The sequence below is a fragment of the Mytilus trossulus genome, chromosome 9 (genome assembly GCF_036588685.1).
Source record: "Mytilus trossulus isolate FHL-02 chromosome 9, PNRI_Mtr1.1.1.hap1, whole genome shotgun sequence".
In the NCBI taxonomy this organism is placed as follows: Eukaryota; Metazoa; Mollusca; class Bivalvia; order Mytilida; family Mytilidae; genus Mytilus; species Mytilus trossulus.
In genome coordinates this window covers 7,059,421-7,080,886 of record NC_086381.1, presented here as the reverse complement: position 1 = coordinate 7,080,886, position 21,466 = coordinate 7,059,421, and the positions used below count along the sequence as shown (strand labels likewise).

The 21,466-nt window shown below is 31.6% G+C and overlaps 2 protein-coding genes across 2 annotated transcripts; one reads left to right on the top strand and one right to left on the bottom strand.

Moving 5' to 3' along the window:
• Window positions 1-617: 617 nt before the first annotated feature.
• LOC134683680 (neurotrypsin-like) lies at window positions 618-16,809 on the top strand. Its single transcript, XM_063542991.1, has 10 exons — window positions 618-803; window positions 3,563-3,684; window positions 4,673-4,889; window positions 6,593-6,743; window positions 7,648-7,856; window positions 9,913-10,081; window positions 11,546-11,769; window positions 12,332-12,485; window positions 14,823-14,998; window positions 16,805-16,809. The coding sequence occupies exons 1-10, from the start codon at window positions 692-694 to the stop codon at window positions 16,807-16,809; spliced, it is 1,539 nt and encodes a 512-aa protein (XP_063399061.1). The 5' UTR covers window positions 618-691.
• An 843-nt stretch (window positions 16,810-17,652) lies between these two features.
• Window positions 17,653-20,362, bottom strand: LOC134683537 (short-chain collagen C4-like). The gene is made up of 5 exons (XM_063542849.1): window positions 20,329-20,362; window positions 19,764-19,948; window positions 19,375-19,437; window positions 18,313-18,549; window positions 17,653-17,891 (listed from the first exon to the last, which is right to left on the bottom strand). Exons 2-5 carry the CDS (start codon window positions 19,939-19,941, stop codon window positions 17,653-17,655), a joined length of 717 nt encoding a protein of 238 aa, XP_063398919.1. The 5' UTR covers window positions 19,942-19,948; window positions 20,329-20,362.
• Window positions 20,363-21,466: the final 1,104 nt, after the last annotated feature.

The window sequence follows — 21,466 nt, the reverse complement described above, 5'->3', positions numbered from 1 at the left end:
TATATTATAATATTGAAGAATCTAGTATTAGGTTATAAAACTAATGATGAACAATATTATGAAATTATTTGATTACATTAATGATGTTTTGTATTTATAAAGCTAACCATATGTCTGAACAAAAAACAGAATCTATAAATACATAGACTAACATATTATAATGGAAGTAATAACGTAAGTCAAATAATGTTTGCCTCATATAAAGCAGGATGCTTACCTTGTGGAGCCTCCAGTTTTGTAGGGGTCTGTATATTCGTGGTCGGATTATAATAACAAAAACAATGATGCATGAAAATCAAACTAAATGTTACATTTTTTGTGACGCAAGAACTCTTTCAATGGTATCGAACATCTGCTTAGAGTAATACAACTACAACCTTCTGATTTCATATATAAAAAAACCAGTATGAAAACGTAAATTACATTCATAATTGAATAATAAAGACAAGTGTTTGAAAGAATGCTAATTCACGAAACATTAGATAGGCGAACTAGTAACTAAACACGTGTAATTATCTCTTTAATGTCATTTGTCAAAAATTACAATTTTAATGTTAGTGAAATTAATGCCGATTTCAGATGATTACAATTTAGACAGTACGGTACATATATTCAAATTATTAAAAATAGTCACTTTTTATACAGAAGGGATATTTTAGTAGATATAACTTTATATTTCTAATAGTTATAAATGGACTACAAAGTACATTGGATAAGTGTATGCTTATTGTATGGCGTTGTGCACCACAACAATGCTTACATGTATGAGGGCTATGATGTATACAGGCGTCCTGAAACACATGGTAAGTATATATAATTTCAAGTTTGAAGTTCGCTTCAGAATGCTTACAGCTAAATTTAAATACAACAACGGAGATGTATGTGAATCATTTATATTTCGACTGATTTCTTAGATGGAATAAAATTATGAAAGAATACTACAGAAATGTTTCAAACATTTTAACAAATTTTTGTTATGAAAAAAAGAATCGGGTTTGCTTCATTTAAAAAAGGTTTCATGACCCACAGAATATATATCGACATAAACGAACTCAACAGTATTGCGATTAAGTGCCAACACAAGGCAGTTTTTATTTGTTTTTGTTTTTTTGGGGGGGGAAGGGGGGGGGGGGGGGGGTGTTAAACTGCAGTTAAAACTTAGAACGCCGGAACATGTTCAAAATGATCAATGAACCTTATAGAAAAAAGTTAAATCACAAAAGTACTGAACTTCGAGGAAAACTCGATACGGAAAGTCCCTAATCCAATGGCAGAACCAAAGGAAAAAACACATCAATCGAATGGACAACAACTGTCATATTCCTGACTTGGTACAGACATTTTCAAATGTATAAAATGGTGGATCAAACTTGGTTTTATAGCGCTAACCCTCTCACTTTAATGACAATCGAATCAAATATTGTTATTTTTACAATGATGCATGAACAAAACAGAATCGTTAATATAGTCAAAATATTGTTATAGCAGTCATCACTGTGTTATAATCTCAAGACCGACAAATTGTATATAATTATACAGAAAAACACATTCCTTGTTTTGCGTGTTTGGCCTCAGAAAATACAAACATCACAATAAATAATTTTGGCGTTCAAAATCTGTTAAAAACAGTTATAATTTAACATGAAGAATGTTGGTACTGTATGGTTTATACTACTACGCGAATTTCACAATTTTGTTGTTTGTAGTTCAAAGTATAATCAACCAATTTATAATAAAATAAATAACATAATGACATATAATAGTAAGAACAATTACATAATTACGGAATCATTTAAAGTATAGAGTCACGTTATAAAAAACAAAAGATCGCTCGAATCCAAACATTTGAAATCCGAAGATGTATAAGGGAGCTACCATTTGATTTTTATGGGGGGGGGGGGGGGGGGGGGGGGGGGGGGGGGGGGGGGGGGCTAGGATGAAAAATTGTGTCCTGCCTTTTTTTTTATTTGTAATCTCTGTCCTGCCTTTTTTATTTTTCAGTCTATTCGGTCCTGCCTTTTTTTTTCTTAGCTTATCCTGACTTGTTTACAACAATTGTCATCCTGCCTTTTTTTTTTTTGCCAAGTTACTCATCCTGTCTTTTTTTTTTACTCAAAATCCTGTCCTGCCTTTTTTTTCAAATTTCATCCTAGCCCCCCATAAAAATCAAATGGTAGCTCCCTAAGTACCGAAACCGTTAAAGAGATAAATGGAAATCACATAAAACAGACCAAACAGTAAAAGAAATATAAATAATTGAACAAAGACAAATAAAAAATATAACACGTAGTTAAGATTTTAAACAACGTCAGTACGCAAAAACTATACACCAAGACCATCATGTATAATTGGTGAAGTTAATACGGAATATTTATCTACAAGGTCTTGGAACCTTCCGATTAACTTTTTTAGAAAAAGGACGAGACGTTCCTTGACATACTCCTGGTTCATCCACTTTTACAATTTCAAAATCAAAAAAAGTTTCGTTTATCATAAATTATGAAACTAACATGACCGTGCATGTCAAATTCGAGATATAAGTCTAAAAACGAGGCGGAGGAAGCCGTGTCTGTTGTTTCTTTATTTTCTAGTTCTGGGGATATATTAATGGAACCCAATCAGAAAAGTTGGGATTTAAAATGGAAAGAACATCATCCATATATCTGAAAGTGACATTAAATAACCTGGCTTCTTTGATAATTTTTTTTTTTTTTGACAAATGTCTGAAGGAACTCCGATAGAAATGACAATAAGAAGAGTTTGGCAAGGAAAGGCGCAAAGTTCGTTCCCATAAAAATTCCGACAATTTGTTGAAAACTTCTACCTGCAAAATCAAAAAAATATGTTGTCGATAAGAAACTCCAGCATATATACTGGTCACTTGTTCCTCTGTGAAGCACGTTTTACCCACTTGTTCACTGTTAACAAAATATGCCTTTTGATATCCCAAAGAAATAAATGTATAGAGTATGATACCATTTTTATATTGTAAGGCATAGTGGATTATTTCTTTCAGGCGATTTTTCAATTTCACATGGGGAATGGTGGTATACAGGGTTGAAAAATCACTAATTTCCGAAAAAGACCTAGATTTGCAATTATCTTGAAGTTCCTAAAATTTTTAAGAATCCACATATGGTTAATACCACTACGCGAGTGAAGACCCGTTTTCACTGCGGACATAATTTGAGTCAATCTAATGGACAATTCCTTAGTTGAATATGCAGATAAGCTGGCAATGTACCGTTGTTTGTACGGAATATTGTGAAATTTATGTATTTAATACCAACAAGGTAAGTCCTCTGATTTGTTGTTCGATAAAATGTTCATTGAATCCATGAAGGACGTATGTTTTGCAAAAATCTCATTTTTGACAGATGATATGTCTTTGTATGTGGGATTATTTGAGTGCCCATTTATTCTTTAGTGTACAATATAATGATATAAATGCATGATTACATGCTAAAATTTGTCACGAATGCATATACATGTATTAACCTTCAATCATGTTTAATCCTTTTTACTGTTTTTTTTTTAAATATTCTAAATGTGTTTTATTTAGATGTAACAAGTGTACCTGGATTAGAATTCCTACCACCTTATTATAGCAATTATGGATCAGGAGAAAACAATCAAATCATTCTTAGATGTAAAGTACGCAGTGATGTACAACCTAACTTTATGGTAAGTTTTTTTTTATGTTTAAACATATTTAAGCAGTAGGGATACAAAACAGCCTCAAGTTCCAATAAAACGTTTTATTCATAATAGCAATCGAATTGAATATGTCGATACAACTAAAACATTTTTACAGCAGCTAGTTAGTATCATTGTGTACTCTTATGAAAAGCTAATTCGTTATCAATGCTTATTATCACGACGTAACAAACTTGGTATCACGACAAAGATAAACTCGCTATCTTGAATATGCTAATTTTTATTCCTGACTAAGATAACTCGTTATTGTGACTTGGTAATTTTTTTCAATTTATTAACCGTTATGACTAAAAAACGAATAAAGTGAAGCAAAACAACCCACCAAGACACAACCCCATCTTTCGTAATGCTCCATTGTAAGCATGTGACCGATCATACATCTTTAAGTTGATAAAAAAAGACTATTTAAGACTTGAAATTTACCTTGTATAACCCATGGAAGAAGGCACAAGGCGCCCTTTGTTAACAATGATATATCATCCAAGTATAAACGTTAGACTTAATTGTGTAACAAAAATCTATGTTATATATTTTGCACATACATGTAAGTTGTACATTCATATTCAAGATACAGACATAGTTTGCGTACACAATATTTATAACATTCTAAACTCAGCATAAGACACACTGCAATCTACACATTAACTTTATTTATAATTCACAGTTAAATTTGTATTTTCAACTCATGGATAACATTGTAATGTGTCTGTCGGTGAAAATAATGTTTCTTTACTAAGTGGATTTAATTTTTTTATTATCAATTTTTTTAAAGTTTCATGGTCAAGAATTTTTTTTAAATATAGTGAGACTTTTAACTTTGAATTGCTCTGTTCATAATATAAACTATGTATTTAATGGCATTAAAAAAGGACTCAAGTAATCATTTTACGTTTTATATGTTTTATTTAAATGATACATCGTTTCAACTGTGTATAACTATTTTATTGTCGGCCAGTGGGAGAAGATAGATAGCATAACATCTGAGAAAATCACAATCAACGTAATTGGGAATAGCAGATATTCGATAGGATTAAGAAAATGGCCAGATCAGCAATATACGAGTAAACTTTTGATAAGAAATACGGAAGCTTCAGACTCTGGAATTTTTAAATGTCGTGTTGATGCCGGAGGAACAAAAGTTTTAGAAAGACAATTTAAAGTTTCTGTTCAAGGTAAATTAGAATATGAAAAAAAAACAAAAAACATGTTTTTCACGTAACAGTTGTCTTAAATGTAAATTTGTCAATTAAGTCCTATTCTCTATTTGGACACTTTATAATGTTGTGGACTGATATGAAAGGTGATACATGCATAAAATATTATGCTTATCATTTTTTTGGTATATTCCTAATAATATTCATGAATTTAACAGCGTTATCTACAGCTTATTGGTACATTTTTAGGAGACTTTATTTATCAATGCTTGTCGGCTCACGTCACTAAAATTTGATATAATTTGTTTTATTGTTCAAAAGTAATGCCCTTTTTAGGTCACCTGGCCCAAAGGACCAAGTGAGCTTTTCTCATCACTCATCGTCGTCGTCCGTCGTTAACTTTTACAAACATTTTCCCCTGATACTACTGAGCCAAATTAAGCCAAACTTGGCCACAATCATCATTGATGTACTTAGTTTAAACAGATGTGTGGCGTGACCCGGCCAACCAACCAAGATGGCCGCCACGGCTTAAAATAGAACATAGGGGTAAACTGCAGTTGTTGGCTTATAACTCAAAAACTAATGTATTTAGAGCAAATCTGACATAATATTATTATAGATAGAGATAAACTGTAAAGAGCAATAATGTTTAGCAAAGTAAGATTTACAAACAAGTCAACATGACCCAATTGGTCAATTGACCCCCTAAGGAGTTATTGTCCTTAATAATCAATTTTTTACAATTTTCATAAAAATTGTAAATTTGTATTAACATTTGCCACTGAAACTACTGGGCCAAGTTTATTATAGCTAGGGATAAAGAATTGTAAGCAGCAAGAATGTTCAATAAAGTTATATGTACAAACACATCACCATCACCAAAACACAATATTGTCATGAATCCATCTGCGTCCTTTGTTTAATATTCACATAGACCAAGGTGAGCGACACAGGCTCTTTAGAGCCTTTAGTTTGGCTTTATTCAAGAAAAATAATTTTAGTTGAAATAAAAACTTTATATTTTAACTATATCATGTATATAAAAAAATCACACTAATTAAATATTTAATATATTGTGTTTAGCATATCGATCATTAATACATTAATTGAATTAATTTATGATCACTGAAATTGAAGATATTGTAAGTACACATAATATGAAAGGACAATTGTTTTAGAATATTTAGGAACTGTACGAAAAAATACAAATGCAAAGGAACAGGTATGAACTGCAAACATGTAAATGTAAAAAAATATTACGTTACTCGTGGTAGTAAGTATCACATTAGGCGAGAGTACCAAAAGAGGATTCAGATATACAATTAAACAAATATTTAATTTCAAGTGTTTGTTTCTTCATTTTATCCATCTATTTGTAATAATAACAATTTGTAAAGCTAAAAATTGAAATTGACAATGTGAAAAATGTTTGTTTAAATATAACCAATATGACCCATAACATGTATGGTCAGCTCGTACTGGACCAAACGCATATACTCATACGGTCCAAATACACATATGGTTTGGAACATATTTATTATAGTTTTCGATTTGATTTGTCCTTAAACTTAAAAATTGGACTGAAGAAAATATTTTACTTTTTATATTAACAAATATTACCCTTCAATTATCAAAAACTATCCTATGTCTTACCTCAGGGTAAAATTAAGGACAACATATAAACTAAACTGAAACTTTAATGAATATATGAATTCTAGAATCAGTATTAAGCACCACTAGACTGGAATCATATACACAGGAAGGAGAAGGACTTGTTGAAGTTCTCCAAGAAAACAAATGGAATCGGTTTGACTTCCGGGGTTTCAGTACAATAGAGGCATCATTGGTGTGTAGATCACTTGGATATCCGTATGTATACCATTTGATATAATTCTGGTAGAATATATACAATTCAAAATATAACTTTATTGCATTTAAAGCTTTGCGGACGCCCATCGGTAGTTTTACTGTTGAAAATTTTGTTTACCTGGCGACGTATAGCAAAGCTTCCAATACAATACAGTTATCTCTTTTCTACTGCAAAAAAGAAAATACATAATTCAATTTCAATCCTTATTTCAGTAAAAAATCTTCCACGAAAGGAAGTTAACTATTTTAGCCCCTAAACAACATGTAGACGTCATTGGTATACGTTGGGCGTCAAACGTAAACACTAGGCGTTGTCTGGATTCTTGGCCGATTCAAAATTTCATAATGGTTTGTAGAAGTTACATCTCAATTCAAAATGTCGGTTTCTTTAGTTACAGACAAGGAGATAGAAAATTGCATGCTTACTGTCATCCAATCAGAACCACCGATATATAAATGAGTTCATTAGAAGTATGTTTGCAATATAATCATCTTTATATATTTACAGTTCCTTATGACTTACATGTACATGTTTAGATGGTTGGGCGCCTGACCTCCCAACATGTTACACCACTCAATTCGATATGTGCCTTTATAAAGTCAGGAACTTGCAATCAGTTTCTTACTATATACTTAGATGTTTGTATTTAGCTTGTTGGTTGTACATAAATCAGGCTGTTGGTTTCACGTTTGAGTTGATTTATGTTGTTTTTAAATGTCGAGGTTTTATTAGTTTGTTATGCAGTGTATTTTTGCGCCCGACAGTTACCTTAAGTTGTTAACATATAAAATGATAAACATCAACGTGCAGAATGGTCTCACTGGCAATCATACCATATCTCATTATTTGATTTTTTAACACAATCTGTCATTTCGTAAAATAATAAATAGTTTGTTTATGCAGGTATGGAGGAGTACCACGCAATCGCTTGATAGATGACAAACCTGTGTTTGAAACTCTACTTACTTCAAGACGAAATCGACATCGTATGTGTATATTTGGACTCCGGTGCTCTCCGAATGCAACAGATATAAGTCAGTGCGACTGCCCGGAACCGAAGACCGACTGTATGTTTCTGGTTGGAGTAACGTGTAGATTACAACCTATAGAAAGTATGTAATAGTGCAATATCTGATAAAATAGTTCAAATGAAGTAAATGTAGGCATTGAATGTATCTTTTTATTTATTGAAAGATTTGGGATTGCTTTGTAATATGAAAAAGAAAGGCCAACTCAGATACGCGTATCCTGTCTTGGGAAAGCATAAGTCCTACTTTGTAAAGAATCACTTTGATTCAGACAAAAGATAATCTGAAACTGACATTATCCAGATGCTTGATTTCTTAATTGAAAACATATATGTTACGTTTGCATTCGAAGACATGTTTTTCAACGAACTATCGGTATTCCATGGGAACCGATCGTGCCCTTCTTCTTGTCAAATTGTTCCGTTTTTGTTATTAGGCTGGCTTTATACAGGACTGAGAAAAAAAGATAAAAAAACTTGGAAAAATCATTTGACGTTTAGTTCAGATGTTTTCCCACTAAATTATTGAAATTTGGCGACTATGTTGGATTCATCTATTCCATCGAACCAGAGATAACGGATTCAACAGATACAATTTATTATGTCTCATATCTTGACTTAAACAGAGAAATTGACATAAAGGGTCGATTGAAAACTTTACGACAAAAGAATTACGAATTGTGAACTTTCCATTGCTATGTAGCAACATTCCAGCAGCACCTGCATACAGAATATATATCTCCAAATTAATACAATATTCGTAGGCCTGTATTTCCTTTACCGGGTTAAGGGATGCTTTTCACAAGGAAGCTTTCAAACCAACTGATGAAGTTAAAATCAGCCCTAGCAACCGTTATGGAATATCCGTTTCACAGATGATATCGGATATGGAACTTATCTCGTTACTACAATATCGTTCCCTTTTCACAAACGTGACCTACCGAAATAGACTAGTTGCCTTGTGTGTAATAACATGAGCAATACAACGGGTGCCACATGTGCAGCTTGATCTGCTTACCCATTCTGAGCATTTCAGATCACCATTATTTTTTAGTAGTGATCGTAAGTTTAGTCTTTAAATTTCTCTGTTTCGTCTTGTGTACTATCATTTGTCTATTTGTCTTTTTTTTTATTTTTAGCCTTTTCGTTATGAGTTTAATTTTTTCGATCTCTGAGTTTGACTGATTCTCTGGTATATTTTGTCCTTCTTTTATCTTTTATCTACATCTGTTTCGTATCATATCAAACAGTATTTTATATTTTTATACCCTTGTTTTGATCACGTCATATTTTGTACATTTCATAATGACACTACATCACAAGTGCTTTATGTTGACTACTTTAAAATGCAGTTAAATTCTATACACAGCACGACAAGTTAATCAGGTTCTTTTTTAATCTGATAGCTTCTATCAATTATCATTTCTTTTATTTGTTTTATTTTTTTATATATATAATTCATCGCTTTATTATATGTATAATATTTGCTCTTGACCCGCTGTCTATTATCTTTACAAACAAGCTGACCAATTAAACATTTAGGTTGACTTGAATTTCAAACATTCAACTGTCTACCGTTTCGCAAGCGAAACATAGCTTTCCCTCGTCTGAAAAAAACCCAACAGATCTAATTAATATCAAATGCGTATATATGATGTTATAAGCTCTGTTGTAGTTATCTTTAATTATATATATAACGAAACAGCGTTTAGGAAAAACAAACAGTCTGTTAAAGTGGTAAGACATGCAAAATACCCTTTTGAATGGTTCTACACTACTAATTTTTGGACCCATCATAGCTTGCTGTTCGGTGTGAGCCTAGGCTCCGTGTTGAAGGCCGTACCATAAGCTATAATAGTTTGCTTTTATAAATTGTTATGTGCATAGAGAGTTGTCTCATACCACATCTTCCTAAATTCTAAATTTCACAATTTTATTATGTATACTAAAGGAGTTAAATCAGTTCCTGTAAGTCATCTCAATAGTCGACATTGGGTTTGAAAAAAAGTAAGGGTTAATTCTATTTTAGGTATTATTGTATTGGTCATGTAAACAATGAATTCAGAACTATTATATTAAGTTTGTTGTAGTTAAGAATTATAATGGTAAATACATTAAAACACATGAAGTACTGACTTTAGTTCCAGATGTACCAGTTCGATTGACAGTGAAAATACCAGGCATGGATCTCAAGAATTTACGCGAAGGGGTTGTTGAAGTGTTTTTCAATGGCCACTGGGGATTTGTGTGCTTCAACGGAAGTAACGGGCCAGCAGAAGTCAATGCACTTTGTCACACACTTGGTTTCAGGTACATTAACGTAATGATAAGATAACATTAGATTTACTCACCCTTATACCTACCATAGCACAGTGATATCTCGTAATATCTCTTGCAATGTCGATTCCCCCTTACGTCACTTGTTATAACAATGAAGGTTTTTTTTGGGAAGATAAATAATTCTTAATTTGTACTGACATTTTACTATATTTGTAGTACACATTAAGCTTTAATAAAATATTAATATATAAGATCAAGATTTAAACGTATCAACTTGTTTTTAGTGTTTGTATTAGGCACGAAAAAGTTTAGAGAGAACATAGCTACTTTTGCAAAGGTACTATTTCTGTACCAAAAATCTGTAGTACTGGAAATATACTTTTAATATTCAATACTATTTTGTTACTTTCAAATTATTGTAATATTTAGGAACCTGTATTTTACAGTACTTGATTTGTAATTGAAATTTAAGCACTACAGATTTTTGGTTACTTCGTTACATTTTCAGCATTTTGAAAGTTTGTCTTCTTCAAATTTCATAAATATATGATGTTCAAATATGGAATACTGTGATCATTGTTGGTATAATATCTGTACCAATATTGTAAGTACAACGCAAGTACTGGAAAAAACAAGTACATCAATATTACAATACGTTTATAGTAAAGAAATAGTACTAAATATAAAAAGTAAATTTCCAATACTACAGATTTTAAGTACAGAAATGTTACCTATGCAAAAGTAGCTGTGTACGATTAAAATAATTGTATAGTAATGTTTTGATATGATAAATAAACGGTCCAGGAGAGATGAGAGCCTTTCCTGAATTTGAACTTGGAATAAAGTTATTTTTCTAATTTGAGTTTTTCACTCGAAAGCCAATTATTTACTGAAAAGGAAAAATAATGCCATTATTCCGGATACACAGTTATCGTTCTTTCATTTTCGTTGTCTAAAAATAAAGTACTTATTGTGCACTAACTTGATTTCATGCATATACCTGCCAATTCATTCTTTCTATTTTTTTTACAGACAATAAAATGGGGCATATGTTCAGTTATAAATTAAAGCAGTTTGAAAAGATCAAATATTAGATTGTCTGACACTGTTAAACTGAATATCAGACCCAATCACCAAAAACGGTCAATATTTTGAGTTAGTCTGTAGAGTTTTCTATACTTTTGATATAATTTGTCCCAAAAACAGCGAAAATTATCAAAGGAAAGAGCCAGTGTGAATTTTGTAATTTTTGTTTATCTACAAAATAAGTATGTTCTCGTGCCTACTGAATTTAACGATATTCTTAGTCACGACAAGTTCGCGGTGATCTGTTTCGTGATTTCATTAAATCATAATTATGATACATGTTTTAGTATCCGGTTTTTTTTTGTCATACGAATTTACAAAAGCGCAAACAAAAAAATAGGTACTTAAACATTATGTTATAGCAAAAATCTTAAACCGTTTGAACTGTTTTTTTATATATTGCGCAAGGTTTGGAGGTCTGAGTTATAAAAAACAATATGTTTACCTTTCCAATAATTCATTGGACATGACGAGAGAGTACTTACAAAACATCACATGTCCCGAGAACGCAATGCATTTTGATGAATGTAGGCATACAGATTGGGGAGAAAGATGTGAGGCAACATCGTGTGGATGTGATCTTGGAGTTTCTATGGCATTGGCTATAAGATGTTGGACCGATATGGAAATGAGTAAGTGTAAAAGGCAACACGCATGCGTAGAAAGAAAACATAATCATGTTTAGATGATCGCTGTGGACTTTATTAAACTCTTGACCTGCTGAAATGCTTATATGTACGGACACTTTATTTTATCACTTTAAATACCCCTCCCCCCCAAAAAAAATCACGAAAAATAGAAAAATATTATTTTGAGGAGATTATAATGACGGAGGAGAAATGTGATTATACTACAGAAATGATGTTCCGGTCTCTAAAGTTGACTGCTTATTACATTTTCACTAAATTGTGTTATAGACAGGTATTGTTAACATAGATATTGATACGAACTATTAATATAAAGAAACTAATAATCAAAAATAGATATGTGCTCAAATAAAATTAAGGTTTGATTTACGAAAAAAAAACCAACCACAATACAGAAATTAAAAATGTACTTTTTCTTGTTTCAATAATTTTAAAAAGCCGATTTATGGAATCCATGTTCCAGTAAACGCGACAATAACTTTGTAATTTTTTTTTATAACGGAACAAAATAGTCATAATTACTTGTTTCCATTGAATCACCACTAAGGTATGAATCCAGAAGTACGTGTACGACTAGCAGGATCGAATACAGAAAACGAAGGAAGGGTTGAACTATACAACAACAACATTTGGGGAACTTTGGCAGACACATCGATTGGAAATCCGGAAGCAGACGTGTTTTGTAGAATGATGGGTTATAGGTGAGTATTACAATAGGTTGCTGTACTGTTGCAAAAATACCTGTCGGTTGAGCTGCATACCGCAGGCAAAATTATATGATGGTTCTTTGGTGTATCATTCGAGGATTGCAGGAATTTGATAATATACCTTTTGCAAGTAAGGACCCTCGTAATAAGTGGTTATACGTTATGGTACCTTAGTATGGTATCGTCTCGAGTCAGGATAACATTATTGCATATAGTTGATACCCTCTATTTAAGATCTGACGTTAGCAAATAGAATATACTAAAAAAAGGTCCCAATAAAACATGTAAAGAAAGGGGCGGAAAATACCAAAAAAACATTCAAAACTCATAGTTACCAATTAATGCAAATATAAGACTACGACATTGCTGACCGAATGACACAATACACATGCAGTGATGCTGCAAAAAATTCTTAAATAACATTCGACTAAATAAAACGTTATTCTATTATATAATTAGGATTAAGGTTAGACATAAACATAGTGTTATGATCCCATTTTCCTGCTGAGTATGACCATCTTTAATGTGTCATAAATCTTGTTATTTAGAGGCTGTCTCAAGTAAGACCTGTACATATTGTTACGTTCCCTATTTGGCTATTGATGATCATTTTTAGTGTGTCTTTATTCTTGTTATTTAGAGGCTGTCTCACGTAAGACCTGTACATATTGTTATGTTCCCTATTTGGCTATTGATGATCATTTCTAATGTGTCTTTATTCTTGTTATTTAGAGGCTGTCTCACGTAAGACATGTACATATTGTTATGTTCCCTATTTGGCTATTGATGATCATGTTTAATGTGTCTTTATTCTTGTTACTTAGAAGCTGTCTCACGTAAGGCCGGCACATATTGTTTTGGTCCATATTTTACTATTGATGATGAAAATCTTTTTTTTCATCATTTGTGTTATTCAGTGGTAGTTCCTTTGTTCGTTTACTCAGTGACAAACCGGTACGTCTAATATTTTGGTTAAAAAAAAAGGGTTTAGTTCCGATTGTCCCACTTTATAAAATTTGGGAGTTCTGAGTGTCCCACATGAAAAGTTCTTATTGTCCCACATTAATTAATGAAGTAAAATGTTCTTAGATGAATAAGGTTACCGTTTATTATATTGCTAAATAAACAAAAATTGAGTATTGTACATTAAACATTAATTGTTTTTAAAGTATTAACAAAAAAAATTTAAAAATCATTTGAAATGAAATATATCAGCTATGTTACGTTATTTTAAAACAAATGTCAATAACGTAATTTTTACTTTTTTTTTCTATATAAAGTTTGTAATTAGATTTAGAAATAATGCATTCAATTATAAAAAAAAAGGTAAAATTCATTTAAATTTTACACTAAAAATTGTTGACAGAGAATGTTTCCACTAGTCTTTGCAATTTTACTCGGGAAGTCAGGGGACATTGATACAACATTCTCTGCACTATTAAAAACAACTAACACCCAACGTCAGATTCATCTTAACTCAACAACTTTCTTTATTGTAAGCGGAGTTACTGCCAGGTCAGCCTTTCCGAGAATCACCATTGGTATGTTTTTCAAATATTTCCAGTGTCGTTGCTAGAACCTAGCTTCCAGTAAAAATAATGAGATGTGGTATAATTGCCAATGAGACAACTCTCCACAAGAGACCAAATGACATAGACACCTATATGTCACCAATATGGCTTTCAAAAATGGGCATATCCCATCCCGCATATTCAACTATAAAAGGCCCTGAAATGAAAAATGTAAAACATATTGTAATTATTTGAAAAAGGCATATCTCATAACATGAGTACCAACAAAAAAACATCTTACTTATCCAATAAAGACACTAAGACACTAAGAATAGATCTGACAGATAGATAAAAGCCAATAAAAAAATTAAAATCATGCATCTAAGACTAAATTTTTCGATTGTACTTGTTCAATTGTAAAATATGTAAATATTGGTTTTTTTTTCATACTTTATCAGTTACATTGATTAGTAACCTGTAATTAACTGATTCACACTATAAACACAAATTATCACCACTATCAAAACAATTCCCAATTGTCCCACATTTAAAACTTCCCAATTGTCCCACAACCATATTCCCGATCGTCCCATAAAATTTCATTACCTTTTTATCTGTAATTTTCAAAACAAAGGGACAATCTGGAAGACACAAAAAAGAGGATGTATGAGTTATTACATCCGTGTTATTTATAACTAAGAAAAAAACAAAAGGAAATATAATTTTCAGATTTGTGTCATCTGATTTGTTTTAAATATTATCTTAAAAAACCATTGCCATGATCGACGAAATGAACCAAATTTAATCAATCATTATATAGGTATGGAGGTGTTCCCAAATATAATTTCCCCCCTGGAAAAGGACAAATGTGGATAGACGACATTACATGTCCTCCGAATGCCGACGATTTACAGGAGTGTAGTTTTGAGTGGGAAAGTGGGACAGTATGGTCTATGAGTGCAGTGGGGGTGAAGTGTAGGACAGAACCCATTGAAGGTAATTAATGAATTGTACTACTTTTTAAGAATTTTAAGAGTCTTCTTAATGTTTATTAGAAATGTTCTTTTTTTGTATCAAATCTTTTTTATACAATTGATGAGTTGTATCTAGATTGATTGATTGATTGTTAGTTAATTACGTCCAGTAAACATTAAAAAAAAGATGTGGTATGATTTTTCCAATGAGACAACTGTCCACAAGAGACCAAAATGACACAGACATTAACAACTATAGATCACCCAATGGCCTTCAACAATAAACAAAGCCCATAACGCCTCGATATGACAATGTAAAATAATTTTCATAAAGAAAAATAACGGTCTTTTTTATCTAAAGATAAAATTCCTATAATATTCTTCTGTACAATGTATTGATTCAGCGTTAGTATATACATTGTGTCATTCTCTCTTAATTATATATACATTTTATTTGTATAAGTGGTCAAATATATATAAAAAAAAAAAAAAACCTTTTAACAAAAGAATGCTACAATATGCATATAGAAAATATAGAAAATAAAAATACTGTGAATTAATTTCTCCTGGAATATGTCAATTTTAAAGGTAAAAGGCTTACAATTTGCAACACCAGACCCGCGCTTCGTCTACATAAGGCATTCAATCTCGCAATGTTACCGATTTTTTTTAGCTATTCCAATATGCTATGACATGCATTTGATATTGGTTCTACATGTGGCTATTCGTTACTCATAAGTTCCCGAGTGATTTTTACTTCTACAGCTTTCACGCATTTCATCCAATAGTATTGTCATGCTGTATACATGATATAGACCGTTGGAATAGACATGTTTTGGAAAACACATCTTTAAATGTTAAAGTTAGAAAACCTTTTTTTGACATAGGTACATGTATCTAAAAGACTTGGAATCAAACCGCATGTATCTAAGGTATTAAAAGCAATAAAGCAATACAAAATATATTCTTTTTTGTGTGCATAGAACCAGCTCAATAGACGTCAATAAGATTAAAAACCAAACGCCCAAAACAAACCAGATTCTGGCAGGAAAAGCTATAGTATTCATATTCTTAGTCCGAGTTTCATGATTTGTAGTAGATAATATTGATTTTGATTTAGCGTTCAGTAACTGCGAATACTCACAGTTATGTACAGTGTGTTGTGTTGGGGTTTGTAAGGGTTTAATTTTGTGTTCTTTCGTTGTTATGAATGATTTACGAGCGATTTACGATATACTTACGGATTGTAACGAGTTGTTAATTAAATGAAAAATTAAATACATTTAGAATTAAAAAAACATATTTAATATGTCAATCATTTCCCTCTCCTTCTAAGATCCTAAAAAGTGTCTTTGAGTTGTTGCCAATTATGACGTTATAATTACAAATACCAGGAAGTTCTGTCTTTTGTTTCTTTTGTAAGTGTTTAAATGTTATTTAAATCGATCTGATATGTGAATTCCTTTTCAACTGATTTTTTATGGATTTCGAGTTGTGACGTGTTGTAGCGAATGATGCACTAGTGATATTCGATTCTCACGGATTGTCATGAGTTGTTTACGGAGAAATATAAAATTCGTTGAGATATATGAATTTGTTTGACATGTTAAATTATTGCCTCTCTTTTTTTTCTGCGAGTGTTGCAAATTGTTGCAAATTGATCATGGCCACCAGCGAATATTTCATGGATGCTGGCGATCAACTTCAAGTTGGCAGAGGGATAACATAACTTCATTAGTTGGAATTGTAGCTTCTTTGTTAGCAGCAACCCTCTTTGGGTTAAATCATCAATGATAATATGTGTAAATGTTTTTATATATTTTTGTAGGATAAAAGGATCATCAAACTTCACAAGAATGGTTCTTTTCAAGCTTCATGGTAAAAGCGAAGTCCTTAAATAGTTGACCTGAAGAAAACTCCCGGCAATATTTTAAAGTACTGAACATATTGAATTTAACAAACAATTGATTATTTCTTGTTAAATGTAGACTTCTAAGAAATTGCAACTATCTATAATAAATGTTTTCATAAATATACTTTTTTAATTTAAATTTAGTTTTTATTTTAAAGTTATATAAAAAGAAGAAAATGTGGTATGATTGCCAATGAGACAACTCGCCGCATTCAACCAACTGACACGCATTGCAAAAATTGACAAAGAAACCTTCATTCTAATAGTTATATTTGAAATAGCTAATTAATAAAAGGTTTCCTACTATTAGATACTAAAAGAAGTAACACAATCCGCTTAATTTAAACTTATTTGAAATATCACAAATAAAAATGCGTTTTGATAATTTCGTATTAGAACTTATAAAAGTAATGATATTCGTGTAAATCTTTGAAAAGATAGTTCGATGTAGGTAAAAACTTCCTTTTTTTGGTCTCATTCATGAATTAATTTGATTTATATGGATAAATCGATATTTAGACATAATTTGTTAAATTTAAACTTGCGTTAATTAGACTGTTGAAATGTTTTAACAGACGTTTCTTGCTACATACATTATTCAAAGGCAAAACATTTTAGCCAGACATATTACTATTGTATATGTCTATGCTGAATTCATCTATTATTCTGTTATGCTACTAATCATATATCTAAATATATATCTAGACTAGAACATTTATAAAGAAAAAACAAAGGCTTATTGCAGCGTATTTTTTTAATACATTTTACTTTGTACAGACGACACAAAGCACATCTGCTTCATTGGTATACGGTGGACATCTCAAACTACCACATTTGGTTCGTAAAGGATAAAATAAAGCTCCGTTTTCCCCTCCATTTTTATTGTCCAATGGTTCTGCATTTCTGTCAACACATGCGTAGTCTCTTCTGAAATGTGTTTTATGATCACTCATCAAATAACCATTATATTCTGAGTTCCATCCTTTATAGCAAGTCTTTCTACCTAAATTGTAAATAGGTGTGTATGTACAATAACGATATAACGTAACTATCTATTCTTAATCTGGTTTTTAAAATTATATGTGATTTGTATGCACAAATAAACAATGTATCTGAAATAATTGTCCTAAAGTTTTCTGTATAAATTATCTTCATCAAATTTAAGGAAGAAAAAAACCTCAAAAGGTTTAATCATTTACACTGCTAAGAAAAAGAATAATTTCACTGTAAACGATGACTTATGTCTGAGTGACTATTTAATATTTTACTTTTTTACAAGAATGAGTCAAAACTTAACTTTCATTTGACTAACAATAATCAGTTTCTTTGTGTTATTGGGATTCCTCCTGTCATATCAGTATCAAAATATCTGAATAGGTATTTACAAATAATTCGAATTGTAAAAATCGTCTTATTTTGTTTACCTGGAATCATGATGACAGCGGATCTTTGTTTCTGGTAACATACAGCACATGGTACTTCCTTGTTGGCCATACTTTCTGACCATCCCGAAGGCTTAAATTTTGAACTAAGTTGGTATTCACCTCCATGAACCTGATCATTGTCGTAAGATTGATGCTGTCCATTCTCAGGATCATTAGGGAGACATAAATAGTTGACACCACCTCCTTTGTGCGAATATTGATTTCCACCGACTTGTCCTGAAAAAGAATATCAGCACATGTAAAGAATATTAGTTTAAAAAATGTCATTCAAAAGAGAAAAAACAATTATTCAAAAAGTCAGGTTAGCTTTTTCTATCACAGAAAAGTGTTTTTTCAAACGTTCATTATATCGTGTTGCATATACTTTAACATTCTTAGAAATAGCATTGCCATATCCTACAACGGCAATTTAGGCGTAACACGAATATTAAACCCCACTGACGATATTTTAGATTATTAAAATCAATGTGACGAAATCAATTCATAAAACTAGTATATATGATGTAGGTGATTTATACAATATAAAACAGAAGATGTGGTATGATTGCCAATGAGACAACTGTCCACAAGAGATCAAAATGACAGATACATTAACAACTATAGGTCACCGTACGGTCTTCAGCAATGAGCAAAGCCAATAGAGCATAGTCAGCTATAAAAGGGATCGATATGCCAACGTAAAACAATTCAAACGAGAACCTAACGGCCTTATTTATATAAGGAAATGAACGAAAAACAAATATATAACACATTAACAAACGACAACCACTGAATTACAGACGCCTGACTTGGGACAGGCACATAGATAAATAATGTGGCGGGTTAAACCCTTCCTCTAACCTGGGACAGTAGTTTAACAGTGCAACATAAGAACGAACTATAAAAATCAGTTGAAAAAGGCTTAACTCATCAGATGGACAAAAATGCAAGTAGACGTGGCCGGGTACTTATACATCCCGACAACAAAACAACAGTAGGAATAGATCTGAGAGTACTCGCAGTTATCTGACAGCTAGTCAAAACAAGACTATTTTCATTTACCTGTATATACTATGTCAACTTCCTTGGGACAGCGTGTCCTTCCCCAACGTATATAGGTCACTCCTAAAGGTATAGATAAAACACCCAAAAAAGAAAATTATGATTACAAAATTTAAAACATCTAAGCCTGCTTTTTATTTTTGATTACCTTAAAGGGGTTAAAATAATTAGTATAATTGAATGTTTTAAAAAAAGATACCACTTTGATTATATATTGAGGGTCTATCATAGTATTATATAATGTAAAGTATGTAGTTTTTGTTTGACGAATGGGTATATTCAAAATAATGTTTTAATCACAATTAATTTTAAATGTTAACATTAATGCTTTTCCTTTAATATTAAAATTAAAAAAAAACATACATCATAATTGATAAAATTAAAACAACCTGCATTGAGTGTTTTTCTTTGCGGTGGACATTCGTCTTTCCTTGACGTATGAAGGTAATGTTTCATCATATCTACCAGAGACTGATCTGATGCCGAAAGATCATAGTCCTTACATTCATGGCTGCATACAACTATTATCACAGTTGCTAGTACAAATTCAACATTAGCTAACCACATATTGATTCTACAATTCATAAAGAATAAAAATTGTTATCTCACACATTCTGGATTCACGAAAAAGTTAAAGGTTTAGTTTAGATTTACTTGGATTTATCGTTTATCTATCTCGTTTTGTTGCAGATGCGACCTTCTCATTCGATAGTTGTTGCCTCTATGGTCGAATTTGTGTTGCTCAATATCTATGTTTCTGAATTTTTAAAATCAAAACCAGAATGAATTATCAAAATTAGAATACTTAAATGCAAAACTGCCATGTATAATGATTCTATAATGTTCAATGTTAAGCGATGCAATTCCACTTACAACAATATTGTTTCTTGGTAATCATTTTTAGTGTAAATATTTCTATCTACCTTAAATGTAGAGTAAACGTTAGTTACATACCTCTCTCCTTCTGGTCTGTTTTGAACATGCAATATGACAGGTCTACAACATGATCACGGCAGCTGGTGCTATATTATATATACTATAGGATAACGAGGGGTTTGCGTGACAAGATATTGACTTTTTACAGGTAATATGTATATCAGATATCTAGTGGTATGCAGAATGAGAGTAAAACCTAACTAACAATAATCTCCGTAGGATCTCACCAGAAAGATGATGGCTTATTAGAGAACATAATTATGTTTAACACTATATCTTTAAACTTAAATAGAATGGGTACTTATAACCAGTCAAAATTAAAATGTCCCTAATATCTATAAATAATTCTAGATTTTTACAAGGTGGAACAATCGAGAAATAATAATACGACACATTATAAATTCTGATTTCAAGTTAAGAATCTGTCATTTATATACAATGCATATCAAAGCTTGTGTTTGCCATCATGATAAACTTAATACAGGTTAGTAACTTAAGAAGAAGTTATTGAATAATTGGTGTAAAGTATTAAGTCATCCCTTTATCATAAACATGTATTGTTTATTTATCCTTCTTTTTGTCCTGATTCAAGCGCCAATTACTGATGAGTCTCGTGTGGACGATACAAATACTCTCGGAAAAGGGCCTTTTCAACTTTTGATCTTCAGTGCTGAACAACTTTGTACTTTTTTCATTTTCGATCTTTTATATCTGGGCGTCACTGGTGAGTCTTGTGTGGACAAGGCGCGTTTTTGGCCTATTGTATTTTAAACCTGATGCCTTTTGTTATCTATTAATCATGTTTTTCTTTGTCTAATATGTTCTCCTATGTATTTGTATTGTAATATTATGTTGTCATTTCAATGTTATATTTAACTTTGCCATTAAAGTGCGAGGTTTGGCATGCCACAAAACCAGGTTCAACCCACCACTTTTATTCCTCTTTAAAAGTGTCCTGTACCAAGTCAGGAAGATGGACATTGTTAAATTATTGTTCGTTTCTGTGTGTGTTGCATTTTAACGTTGAGTCGTTTGTGTTTTCTCTTATTTTTGAGATATTGAGATAAGACGTGGCACGGTACTTGTCTATCCCAAATTCATGTATTTGGTTTTCATGTTATATTTGTTATTCTCGTGGTGTTTTGTCTGATGCTTG